The sequence below is a fragment of the Mus caroli genome, chromosome 14, assembly GCF_900094665.2.
Source record: "Mus caroli chromosome 14, CAROLI_EIJ_v1.1, whole genome shotgun sequence".
Taxonomy (NCBI): Eukaryota; Metazoa; Chordata; class Mammalia; order Rodentia; family Muridae; genus Mus; species Mus caroli.
This window is the reverse complement of record NC_034583.1, coordinates 1,118,132-1,131,296: the sequence shown is the minus strand read 5'-3', so window position 1 is coordinate 1,131,296 and position 13,165 is coordinate 1,118,132. Positions and strand designations below refer to the sequence as shown.

Here is a 13,165-nt window from a genome sequence, read left to right as displayed (position 1 = left end):
CAGGGGAGAGCTCAGGGCTGTGGGTGCTATTACTGCACCCAGTGTGCAGGGGAGAGCTCAGGGCTGTGGGTGCTATTACTGCACCCCGTGTGCAGGGGAGGGCTCAGGGCTGTGGGTGCTATTACTGCACCCAGTGTGCAGGGGAGAGCTCAGGGCTGTGGGTGCTATTACTGCACCCCGTGTGCAGGGGAGAGCTCAGGGCTGTGGGGTGCTATCACTGCGCCCCGTGTGCAGGGGAGAGCTCAGGGCCAGATGCATGAGCAACTCCACATTACACCTCTGACTTCACAAGTGCAAGTGGCTCCAGGCCCAGATACTTACCTGCGCCAGTATCTTTAAGGGAGCACTCCCGGCATCCTTAGGATCCACGATGAACTCTGCTGGGTTGTTGATAGTACAACCAGATTTCTCCAAACCCGGCCCATAGGCTTGGACCTGAGGCAAAAACAGAAAAATGAGGGGTTTTTTTCTGTGTTAAAGAATGGGATGGAGGGTAGGTGTACAAAATGCCTGTTTTTTAGTTAAGGATGGAAATAGGAAGTAAAATTGTAAAATAGGCTGAAACTTTAACACCACTACTAGCTGTTCTTGAAGGAGAAAACACTCTAAAACAAAATCCAAACTAACCCAGCTACCTGGTGTACCCTGAGCTGATAGAAGCTTCTAGTTTCTGGGGCAGATCTTTAGTTGTGCCTCACTTCCCACTTTGAAGGACTGACGGTTGAAGCCACCACAGGCCAAAGAACAAACCGTGAGATAAGAAGTGCCACACACTAGTTCATTGATGGTAGTCTAAGGACAGCTATAAAAAGTGGGAAGATGAGCCTCTTCCACAGGACAGGCATGTCCTTTAACCATCCCAGAAACTCTGAGAGAAGACACTCTCATTCCTGGTCCATAGAGGAAAATGCCAAGAGAGGTACACTACTTTTCCAACATCATGAAAATTCTAAGAGGTCCACATCTCCCCTCAGATCTAACCCATTGCTGTCTGCCATAGGGGAGACAGGGTAAAAGAGTGAGTGCACTCACTAGATCTGGGTTGTAGTCTCCTGTGGCAGGGTGGATGAAAGCCATGTATGGGCTGTCCTTGATGTCTTCGTCGTCGCACATGATGTGAACGGCGTATTCTCCAGGCTCCTTGGGCCAGTATTTGACATCACACGAGCCATCGTTCTGATCATCATACTCGATCTTTGCTTGGGAAGGGCCTTCAATGGCAAATCCTGAGGGACAGAACAAAAGGGCCTTCCCAGTTACACATGGTGAGAATTATCTATCCTGGGCTACCACCATCTCCTCTTCTCTGCCTCCTGGAAAGCAAGTAATGAGCAGAAAATTGAAATCAAGCGTGTCCCTCTTCCATAAAACCAAGGCCACTGGCTCTTGGTGGAAGCATTAGACTGGATGTTTCCGGTTTTCAGATGACATAGAGTGGGGAGGGGCACAGAAGGGCCAGACAAACCCTTCTATTGAATATACAGCAACATATGCCAAAAGGCTTAACCCAGTGTTTGTTTACCTACACCCATTTCTGAGTTTTTATCTGAATAAATTAAGTGAGGTTATGCACCCAGCATTGTTCATATAACAAGATCTTGTATATAACTGGAAAGCCTAAGAATAGATTGAAACATAACAAAATCCCACAGAAGCCATGGGAAAGAAAGGTGTTCCCTCCACTCATCTGGGGCATAAAGACATAAAGATATGAGTGTGTACAGGGAAAGGCCTAAGAGGAGATTGAAAGTCTAATTACTTCCTTAAACGACAAGTATATTCCAAAGTGATTCATCTTTCTACTGGTGGAAATTATATACCATTTCTAATTTTTCCCTCTTTTACTTGTTGCTATACCTAAATAGGTGTCAGTAAAATATAGCTCACTGGCCAACTCCAGTTCCCTGCCTAGTCCTCTAAAGTGTTTTACAGGAATGTAGGTATATCCACTCATTGATGTATTTAATGACTGTTTCAAAGCCACAATGGTAGAGTCACATAATTGTGACAGAGATCATGTCACACATAAGGTGAAAATACTGGGTATGTGGCCTTGTCCAGAAAAAGCCTGACTTCTAATCCATAATGATCATATGTTTTGTCAGATATCCACTTAAAATATATTCAGTTATGTGCCAAATAATATATTTACTTTTTCAAGTTTGAGCAAGATTGACCAAGCCATCTATTTAAGGGTTAGTTACCAATATTTGTCTATGATATTGTATGTGCTGTTTAGCATACCACCACCCCACTCCCAGGAAACGGTGAATAAATAATCAAGTGTCACAGGCATTGGACAACTGAAAGCAAGAAGGAAAATAAGAACTAGAACTCTATAGCCTCCAGGAGGCTTTGGCTAGCCAGGAGGCCAGGAGGCCAGGAGGCCTTGTGAGGCTTGAACACTAGGCACCTTGTTACTCTCAGCCTTGCAGAAGTGGCTGGGCAGCTGCCTCTACTTACCCAGAGTCCCAACCTCAGAACCAATGGATTCCACCACAAAATCTGCTGACCGACCAACAATGCCGCCGTGGAGTCCAGGGCCCCATGCACGGACTTTCTGCATGCCTGCTTCAGGGCCAACTTGAACTTCAAAGGGGCTAGCAGGAAGGAAGGAAGAGAAGAGGATCATAGAAGGGACTGCTATAACCACGAACTCGTAACATAATTCTTTCCACTTGCACAGAGGCTGAAGGTCTAGGCAAGTGTCTTCCCCCACACTGGTCACCCCCAGAGCCATTGTTATGTCAACAATATAATGTAATATGGTTGCTTTGGGAGCTGGGGGTAACTGGCTGTCCCTCAAGCAACACACTTGCTCTGGTTTGCTCATTAGTGAGTGACCTTTAGTAGGCAGGGCCCTCTAGGGTGGAAGCCGTAAAGATAAGAATGTCCACATTTCTCGTCCTCCTTACCTATGCTATAACAAGAAAAGTAGTTCGAATGGGCTTTATGTCATCCATATGTGATCAAACATGCTTTAACTTTGGCAAGGGAAGTTTCCAGTAAGTGTGCTCAGACACTGAAAACCCTACTTAAGAGGTCCCCTTACCCTTGGTTTTATTTTCTTACATTTCAAATGCAGTCTGCAATGTATCATTTTGAGATTAATAGTGGCCCAGTGCTTGGCCATGATACCTACAATATTCTTTTCACTTTATCTCACCGTGTAGGCATTATGTCAGCGAACACCACACGAAGGGGAAGTCCCACACAATGTGGCATAGTTCATTAAGACTACAGTCATGGAACTTCCATTCTGCTGCCTTGCTGCTATTGCTATCAGTCTCCTATTGTGTCTATTTTATAAATTAAACTTTCTCATGGGTATGCAAGTCTAGAGGGGGAAAACGCCACATGACGCTGCCTGGGGTTGGTTTCAGGCATATATTTATGGTTTTAGAAGGTAACTTTATGGACAAGGGAGGACTACTATAATGCTCAATTACTTCTCAAGACAAACAGAATGTATTCAAAGTTTAAACTGCCCTCAGGAGAGTGGCAGAGCACAGGGGTCCAAAAAGGAAACTGCAATAGCCCCAGGTGTGGCCAGGGGTCCCTTATCCCTGACGGCATTCACATAGATGGGTTTTTATGTAAAAGCCATAGCCGACTGTGCCCGCGGCATCTGTGAACAGAGGCACTCATTGAAAAGGAGAGCCTTAGCTTATATAAGGCTGTATAGACACACAGCCCGTTTGCTCTCTATTACAGTTCTTTCTGGTTTCCCTGCCTCCCACCAGGCACAAACCACCAGCATTTGATTTAAAGCAGGGCAGCTGAAACCACAGTGACTTTCTGCTGCTTTTGAGAGTAAGCCAAGTGTCTGTGCAGTTCTGAAAAGGCGGGGATGGGGGGAAGCTTCTAACAAAGCAGATCTCTCTTCCCTCTGGCAGCCTGGGAGGCAGAGCGCTCCCTCCTGCGAGCCTGTCACAGGCTGAACACACCTCTGGACAAGGCCCATCTCCAATGCGGACTCACCTCTTGGGAATGTGGTGCCCCCCCCAGGTAACTGCAACGCTGTATTTCCCTGGTGTGCTGGGGTAGTACTCAAATGAGTAGACCCCATCCAGAAAGCCCTTCTGTTTGACCAGCTCCTCCAGGCCCTCTGTGGAAAGCAAGCAAGCACACAGCTTTTGCAGTATAATCCTTGGCTTACAAGGAGACTCCCCACAAGACACAAGCAACGTATAAAAACTAGACTCTGAATGTGAGATCTCCCTCAAAAGCTGGGAGCGGTTTCCAAAACTAAAACCAGAGCCATCCCAGCCTCCAGGAGGGAGAAACAGAAGACTTCCCAGCTAACTGGCTTCCAAAAGCTCTCAGCTGGTGGAGGCTGAGCTCTTAGACCAGATGGGTCGTTTGCTGTGTCTCTGTGTTTTCTGACAGTCCCAGCTGCCTTCGCTCCCCACCCCCACTGCCCCACAGACACTGGAAGAGAGCTCATCTTTATGATTACTTGTCATGGACTAAGCACCCATGAATCTTTTCCTGCTAAAGCAGGACAGCGAAAGAAGAAAGTTCTTATAAGCTATCTAGGAGAAGCCAGATTTTAGGTTCTATCCACAATTTTGGATCTAGCCATCAGGCAGAAACCTGTTTCATGTTATCAGTGAAGAAGGACTCTGAGGTCAGAAAAGAACACCTCTTTAGCTCCTGTTGCAACAAACTGAGCAGGGGTGGTGGACTGTGGGTGGGTGGATGGATGGATGGACAGCTGCAGAGCTACCTGCACTTGGCTCTAGGTCTGGGCAGTAGAACCTTGGCTGCCCTTGGGGCAAATCCTTCCCCAAGGCTCTGAGCTTAGAGCTCACTCAGGAACTCCTGGACGCCGAGAGAAACATGGCGTAGGAAGCACAGGCCTGTACAGACTTAGAACAAACACCAAGTGCGACTACACCTGCAGCTAGGCCTTCAGAGCTGCCTCTCTGTTCCTGGGAAGACGGGAGACAGGAGATGCTGACCTCATGCCTGCTGTCTCCGTCCCAAAGGAGGAAGGGGGAACAGGGTACTGCAGAGACATAACTCTACTAACCACCTACAAAGAAAACCATTCTAGGACATTTTATTCTCCTATAAGCAGCGATCATACTAATACAGTAATTGACATAATTTCATAGTCTATAAAATGTAAAGGGTACCGGAGAAATCACTGGCTTTTAATACTGCGCTTGGATCCCAGGTCAGAAAACCCCAATCCATGTGAGTCTGTAAGAATCCTCCACTTTATACCTAGGTCTCTTCAATTAAGAGGGTGGGGGATGTGGTGGGGGGAGGGATATGTTGTCCCCGAAGCAGTATTTCTCCAACTTCCTTACAGCTTTGTTTCCTATCCCAGAGGTCTTAATATATTAACCACTCACTGGTCTTGCCGACCTATATCCAGGGCACATGTTCCAACTCTACAACTTGATCTCTAAAGAGCACAGATAGGACTCAAATCTCTGTCACAGCTCTCTAGGAGATACCAATCAGGACTGACCAGTGGGTGTTACCAATAAATATATCATGGCTGAAGAACTAGCTAAGGTTTATTTGAGATAAATACTTACTAGGACCCTTCACAGTTACAGCAAGCTCTCCGCTTCCAGCAGCCTTGGTGTCCACCTTAAAGTCTGCAGTCTCCCGGATCCGGACACCTCTGGGCTGCAGGCCTCGGCCGCTGGCTCGGCAGGCATTTGGGTTGCAGGCTACAAACAGAGTTTTGACATCAGTTCAACCTTTTAGTATTTTGCAAAGGACAAGAAAGTTAAGGTTAACTTGGGCCTCCCCCATACCCGCCAAGAAAATGTTTGCTTTATACAAAGAGCATCCAACAGCTAATGCCAGGGGTCCTGCCCAGGAAGCACAGCAGCTAGGCAAGAAGGAACACCAGGACTGTCCAGCCTCATCACACAAGCACTGGGCACCAATAGGAGAGCCGTGACTCCACACTGTGGGGCTCCTGTACTGGCTTTTAGCCTTTTATGAGCAGAGGGGGATTAAGACTGACTGCTGAACACTAGCCTGACCTCACGGCCACACTCCAGGGTCCAGTGACTGGGAATCCTATGCGTTTTCAAGTCTACTTGGAAAACGCAGTGCTTGAAATATCCGTCTGAGCTCCAAAGCACAGGCCAGACATTTCTGAAGATCTGGACATAGCTGTTGTCTTGCATGTGAATAGCTGGACAAGATAACAAAAAGTTCTCAGCCAGAAGTGGCTGTGACAAAGCTCCAGGCATCTACAAAGGCAAGCCTCAGCAGAAAATGCCATGGCTGACATGACTTCTGATCTCCTTTAAAAACCACAAGGACAAAAATTATGGTGATGGCTAATATTCTTCACTTGACAGAGTCTAGAAACTACTCTTCAAGTGGGGTCAGGAGGAGGCTTGGAAAGACATAGATTCTGCCTAGAGATCCTTTGCCCAACATGAACAGCTTTCTCCTTAAGTAGAAATGGGAAGTTGATGGGTTCAATGTCCTGTTGTCTATGCATTGGCTTTTCCTCTCTAAACAGCATGTGCAACAGCCCTTTATACACGGGCTTCAGAAGCGGACGGAAGGTGGTTGCTCATTAGATACAACCTCCCTGTTGGTTATGTGGCAAACCATTACTCCCCAGACGGGAACAGAGACATCCTTGCAGTTAGAGATCATGTTGGATTGTTCATGGAAGAACATGGTGTATGGTGGCACTTAATGGCCAGTAACATCGGTTTTCCTCTGTTAAAGACACCTAATATGTATGTATTGAAGGTCTAAGGATGGAAACCATGGTCCTGTACATGTCTGGTGAGCACTCTAACACACACACACACACATACACACACACACACACACACACACACACACACCTATGGAAATACAGAGCACAGTCAACAGGCTAAACATGGGAAAAAAGACTGTAACTGCTCAGTTCCTAGAGCACTCAGCCAACTCAAACACTCGGCCAACTCGACTGAAGAGTTTGTGGGATGTGCCAGATCCACTGCCATCCCTCAGCACCTTGCTCAGGCTGGGATCTGGCCATACATGCTGTGATCACTATTGCCTGCACAGGAACTTCCTTTAGTCACTCGGAAGCAGCACAAAGAACTGGCAAAATACGCCCCACCCAACCAGCCCTTACCAAAGCAAGAGCCTCTGGCCCAGAGCTTGCAAATAGGAAGCCAGCAGCTTCAGGGTCCAGGCTGGCCCAGAGACAGGATTCAGAAGGAGGAGCCAGGTCTGCAGGTGCAGAGGTGGAGGACAGAAGAGGGAGAGGCAAGTACGGTTAGAAAAGGCAGCACAGTTGGAAAACAGCAGTAACAACAGAAAAGAGCAACGGGGAGAGGAAGGGGAGAGGGAGGGAAAGGGCAGAGGGAGGGAGGGGGGAGGGGGAGGGTGCCTTTAATATAAGGGGAAACCCACGCTCCTGGTTGCAGAGGGGTTCGGCAGAGTAGTTACAGGCATGTCAACGGACACTATGGTTCTTCTGAGACCTACAATGCCAAAGCCTCAGTGACTCCACCTGCCAACTGGGGGGCCAAAATGCAGCTGGGCTGAGTGCCAGACAGCCAGTAAAGTGCCTGGACTATAGGGACCTGCCGCTGCCAAGCCTGTTCCTAGACACCAAAACCAGCACACTTCAGTCTCTGCACAGGGATTCAATATCCCTTCCAGAAAAGGGCTTGAACAAAAAGATCTTGCTATAATAAGGTTTTAAAGGTGGTGGTCGTGGTGTGTGTTTTAGTGTGTGTGGTTTATGCGAGTGTCTGCCATATGTGTGCAGGTGCCCAAGGAAGCCAGAGAGAGCATCAGAAGCCCTGAAGCTGGAGTTACAGGTGGAACAGTTAGTGTGTGGCTGCTGGAAACTGAATTCAGGTCCTCTGGATACTCAGGAGGAGTGGTCACCACCGAGCCGTAGCTCCAGCCCGTTTCAGATACACGTTTAAAAATATTTGCACGGACTTTATTGACTGACTTCCCTAATCTGAAAACTTAAAATCTGAAATATAAAACTATTTAGGATCACATTAGTGCACAGTTTTGTTTTGTTTTGTTTTCTGGATTTTGAAGTAATCTAGTTTGCAGATTAGCGATACTCCATCTGTGATACAGACTGGACTTAAAATGTTCCCTAAGGGTACAAGTGCTGAAAATGTGGGATTTGGCAGAAGGAAGTCAGATCACTGGAAGCTTGCTCTGGAAAGGACTGGTGAGATCCTAGCCTCTCTCTCTCCACCTCTTCTTGGCTTCATGGCTTCCTTGTGGTAAGCAGCCCCATTGCCACATGTCACGTGCTCATTGTAGATACACAGCATCACCACAGGCCCAAGTGATCATGGCCGTGAGCCATACATATAATTTCATCATCTATTAATGTGATCATTTCAGATGTTTTGACACAGGGAGGATAGCAGAGGAACACAACTTGCATTAGCACTAATATCCGGAGGTCTGTCAGTCTCCATGACAGGGAGAGTTGGTCAGTACTTACCTTCCCCAATTTGTACACCAAAGGGACTCTTGGGAATGGCATCCCCAGCAAAGGAGACCTTGACCACATGGGGGCCAGGCTGCACTGGTTTGTAGACACATCTATACACCTGATTTCCTCTGTCTTCCACCAGCAGCTCCACACTGTTCTTGCCCTGGGGATCCTCCACCTCAATGCCGATGTCCCCCACGCCAGCTCCTGTGAAAAGAACGGCCACTCCGTGAGCACCCCTTTCCCTCTGAAAGCTCTGCCAACCAGTGCACAGTGCAAACAGAAAGGGCCACTCAGGCCAGGCTGAACCAGCTGAATGCCTGTACCAACTGTCATTCCTTTTCTTAAAAGAAAAAAAACAAAACAAAAACAAAAACAAAAAAACGGAAAAGAAAGCTGCCATGTGATGACTCTTGCTTTTAATCTCAGCACTCAGGAGGCAGAGGTAGATGGATTTCTGAATTTGAGGCCAGCCTGATCTACAGAGCAAGTTCTAGGGCAGCCAGAGCGACACAGAGAAAGCCTGTCTCATTAAAAAAAAAAAAAAAAGAAAGCTAAGAAATTGATATTATTCATCTTATTTATTTGTGCAGTCCACTTCTTTCACTTTTCCATAGAACTTGGTCTAGCACATGACTGGTAACATTTAGTGTAGACTGAAATTTGTACAAAAATTGATTACTTCTCAATCAGGGACAAGAGTGAAGATATGTAAAAATACAACTAGCTTGTGAGAAAAAGTTGTTTCATCAATTAAAAAGACAAAAGGTTTGGGTGCCCAAACCCTCCTGAGGATTCTGTGTTAGACCCTACAAGACCAGCAAAGGTCAAAACCATGGGAGAGGGATACATTACCAGCTGTGTAGATGTCAAAATAGGTAGGCTTGTTGGCAATGTTCCCTGTAGTTTCCAGCCCTGGGCCTTTTGCAGTGACTTTGCTGGCATCTCCTTGGGCTTTGTCAACGTTCACTTCAAATGGGCTCTTAGATATGTGCTGTCCTGCAAAGAGGACTATGACCTACAAGTGACAAGAGAGAGGTAACAGCTTCTCCCTGGTTGGCAAGAACACTATCCAACCTCACACACAACCTTCTCTCACCTTCCTCAGGATTGTCTACCCAATGGTGGATGGCAACACAAGCCCTAAAATCAGGGAAAGTGACCAGAACTGAACCACTACCTGGACCCATCAGGCATATGGCAATGCCCATGACATCCCGGTCTTAAACCAAAAGTACTTACATCAGATGCACTTGGGTACGGGCACCCCCTCCCTCCCAGTTGTGCTTGGTTCTAACCCAGATCTCTGAACTATCCAGTCTACGGTTCCAGGCCATCCAGGTAGTGTCAGACATGGGATCCCTCTTGTAGCATGGGCCTCAAGTGAGACCAGTCATTGGCTGGCCACCCCCCCCCCCCCCAAATCTTGTGCCACTATTACCCCAGCACATCTTGTAGGGTGCTTGGCCCTTCTAACAGGAAAGAAAACGACCACTTATACTTAGATCTCTAGGCAAGGGGTTTCTCTAGTAATGCAGATAAGGTCGCTGCACTCTCGGAAGGAAGTTCATCATCCCAAGATTTTAAAAACATAGTTCGATTTTTCACGGACCAAGATCATTTCCAGATAAATGCATTTGAAACAAAATATAATGACTTCTGTCTAAAACTTTAGCAAAACTTTCTCATCTTGGGATATTTTAAGAGGACTAGGTTTCCTGTGAATCTACTAATAATTAATGAATTAATGAGATTTAAATGTTCTTTTTTAAGATTTCATTCTCGTAGATTCATGGAGTTCTGGAGTAAGAATAATCCTGGTGAATTCACAAAAGCTCAAGGCAGAAATTCAGAACCTGTCTTAAAGCCTGAGCCTGTCATAGGAGGTTTGGTTTCTGGGTGGCAAAGGCTCTCTTCCCGTAGAAGACACAGTCCTTGGTTAGCCCTTGCTGTAGCCCATGCTCTCAGCTCTTGCCCTACGGAACCAGGCTGGAATGGTCTCAGATATGATGCTGAGGTGAAGGGCCTGGAAGCTGGCTTCCTGCTGAGTATATTCCCTCCTCAGAAGCTGAGTATATTCCTTGCTGCTGCTAGTGAGCTGAACTTGTGTGTCCTCTGGGCTCAAGACCAGTACACAATCTAGCCTATCACAAAGAGGGATGAGTAAGGAAGCATTCAGGACAGAGGCTGCAGTTATTCGCTACATTATCTATACTCCAGACAGACAGCTTCAATCTGTAGGTACTCATGTGCAATTAGGGGGAGGAAATCAGGACATCACGAATGACTCCCCTGGGGAATACAGACAACCGAGATGTGCTACCTAATGCCAAGTCTGATTTATTAGGGATTCTACTTTTTTTGATAAATGAGATTGTATAATCTTAACCTAAGTAACTTATGGCTTCTGCCTAGTATGTAGAGATACTACATTCTACATCCAGCACTGTACAAACACTGCCAACAAGACCATTCCTCTTCCTAAGATCTTTCTTTAACATGTAACAATACAAGCCCAAGGACCAGACCATGCCGCGGCCATGGTGCCTTATCTTACTTTGTGCAGCCCTGTGACTTTGGGCAGATACTCCACAGAGTATGTCTTGTTCTTGTCACTGTCTGGGGTCACACGTGCCTAGAAGAGAGGATGATTATCAATTAGAGAAGGTGAAAGGTATGCATCAGTATGAAGCAGATTCACTTGATCATTTACTGGTCTGGTGACTGTTACAAGTATAGAAGATGCCAGTCTTGGTTTTACGAACAAAAATACAAGAAGTTGGGCAGAGATCCTGCCCCAGAGGAAGCTAGACAATATGGCAGAGTATTTATGAGTTCAGATCATGCTATGATCAGATCAAAGACCCAAAGATGGTCAGGAGAGGAAAATCAGGACACCTCAATTGACAAGTTCTATGTCTCACCCCCACCTATCATTTACGTTATCAAACACTGTGTTTGTGTTAATCAGTGAATACTGCACTCAAGGCACAGCGCTTAGGCAAGCTGCTTTAGCCGCCACAAGCCTCGGGATTCTTTGGTAGCATTTTGGCTAAGCGTTGTGAGGACCTGAATATGCAGTCTCTGGTCTCGTGACTGGCCGAATGACTCCGGAGGGAGGTGGCATCCTCCACATACCTCTTCCTTGTTTCCTTCCGGGTCCTCAACAAACACCATCACATCTCCTTGTCCAGCGCTGATGGTATCTACCGTGAATTTGGCTGGCTGCTTCACCATGTTTCCAGTAGGTTCAATTCCTGTCATGAGTTTACACAGTAAATTTTAAACTGGGCCACGTCTACAACCCACTATATGTTTTTCTTTTTCTTATTTAGGAGATGGGAACAAACTGCCATGAAGGAATAACCAGATAGGTTCAAACTCTTATTTTCTTCATGTTATCTAGCTGATATCCAATTCTAAAATATTCGAGAGTTTCAGAGAGTGGTCCACATAACAGTGAAAATGCACATTGGTAGTAGCTAACAGAAGGACCTGCCTTTGCGAGGTCGTGCAGGAGAAGGAAGTGGCATGTTTCTTTAAATAACAGTGTACATATACTTTTAAAAAGTATCCCCCTATTATTTGCAATTAGACTTTTAATTTTAAGATGGTTAAATAATAGGTAGACTCAAAGACAAATACCCCATATTTTTCTCACATGTGAAATCTAGACTTATATATAAATTATATGAAAAGTAGAAACAAGACCTTGTGGGAAAAGGAGTCTTCAGAGGGAAACAAAAGAGTAATGGGGTAAAGCACGTCGGATCTGTGTGTTTTTCTAACATGGATATTAAAAAGTTAGGTGAGGAGCTAGAGAGATGGCTCAGCTGTTAAGAGTACTTGTTACCGTTGCACAGGACCTGGGTTCCAGTCCCAGCACCTACTTGCTGGTTAACAACCATTTATAACTCCAGTTCCAAGGGACTGGAAGACCTCTCCTGACTTCCTCAAGCAGCACCAGGATTTGGGGGTTGGGGGAAGGAGAAAGGGGAAGTGCAATGACGGGGGGTGGTGGTAGCAGTGGTGCAAAGTGATGATACTTATCATGACCAGAGTACTAAAAATTATACGATCAAGACACAGGGCACTTCATAACCACAGGGATCCCTCGTGTTGCCCTTTAGGAGCCCCACCCACTTCCCTTCCGCCCCACCCTCTTCTTATCCTGACAACCACTAATCTGTTCTCCATCTCTGTAATTTTACCATTTCAAGAATGTTACATAAATGGAGTCATATATTAGGCAACCTTATGGTATCGGTCCTTCTAACTGAGAATCCCGTCCATTCACGTGGGCCGCTGACGCTTTTTCACTGATGAGTAATGTTCTATGCTATGCGACTGTTTACCCTCTCCCACCGTGGGATGTCTGGGTTATATCCAGCTGTCTATCATTTCCAAAGCTGCTGTGAACATTCAGACAGAGGTTTTGTGAGAATTTAAATCAAGTGTAAAGTTCTATGTCTATATCTTCCTCCTAACATGGTTCCTCACACAGAGCCCCTAAAACGCCCCGTAATGTCCAAGCGGTCCTGATGTGACAAGGACCCGTTCGTGGTATATGGCACCTAAGCTTCCTGTAATTGCCTGGGTTGATAAGTTTTGGGTGGGAATCTCAATCTGGAGCTGTCACCAGCAGAAAGCCAGGCTTGAGAATCTAGAAGCAAGCCGGGCGTGGTGGCGCACGCCTTTAATCCCAGCACT

The 13,165-nt window shown here is 46.3% G+C and overlaps 1 protein-coding gene across 3 annotated transcripts in view; it reads right to left on the bottom strand.

The window, feature by feature from the left end:
• Flnb (filamin B) overlaps positions 1 to 13,165 on the bottom strand; it is a 133,979-nt gene that overhangs the window by 59,744 nt on the left and 61,070 nt on the right. For all 3 annotated transcript variants that reach the window (XM_021181301.2, XM_021181302.2, XM_021181303.2), the window contains exons 5-13: positions 11,594 to 11,712; positions 11,013 to 11,090; positions 9,311 to 9,473; positions 8,465 to 8,662; positions 5,553 to 5,690; positions 3,982 to 4,108; positions 2,464 to 2,600; positions 1,033 to 1,226; positions 322 to 435 (exon numbers count right to left, since the gene is read on the bottom strand). In XM_021181301.2, the coding sequence (XP_021036960.1) occupies positions 322 to 435; positions 1,033 to 1,226; positions 2,464 to 2,600; positions 3,982 to 4,108; positions 5,553 to 5,690; positions 8,465 to 8,662; positions 9,311 to 9,473; positions 11,013 to 11,090; positions 11,594 to 11,712 (1,268 nt within the window). The remainder of the gene's footprint in view (positions 1 to 321; positions 436 to 1,032; positions 1,227 to 2,463; positions 2,601 to 3,981; positions 4,109 to 5,552; positions 5,691 to 8,464; positions 8,663 to 9,310; positions 9,474 to 11,012; positions 11,091 to 11,593; positions 11,713 to 13,165) is intronic.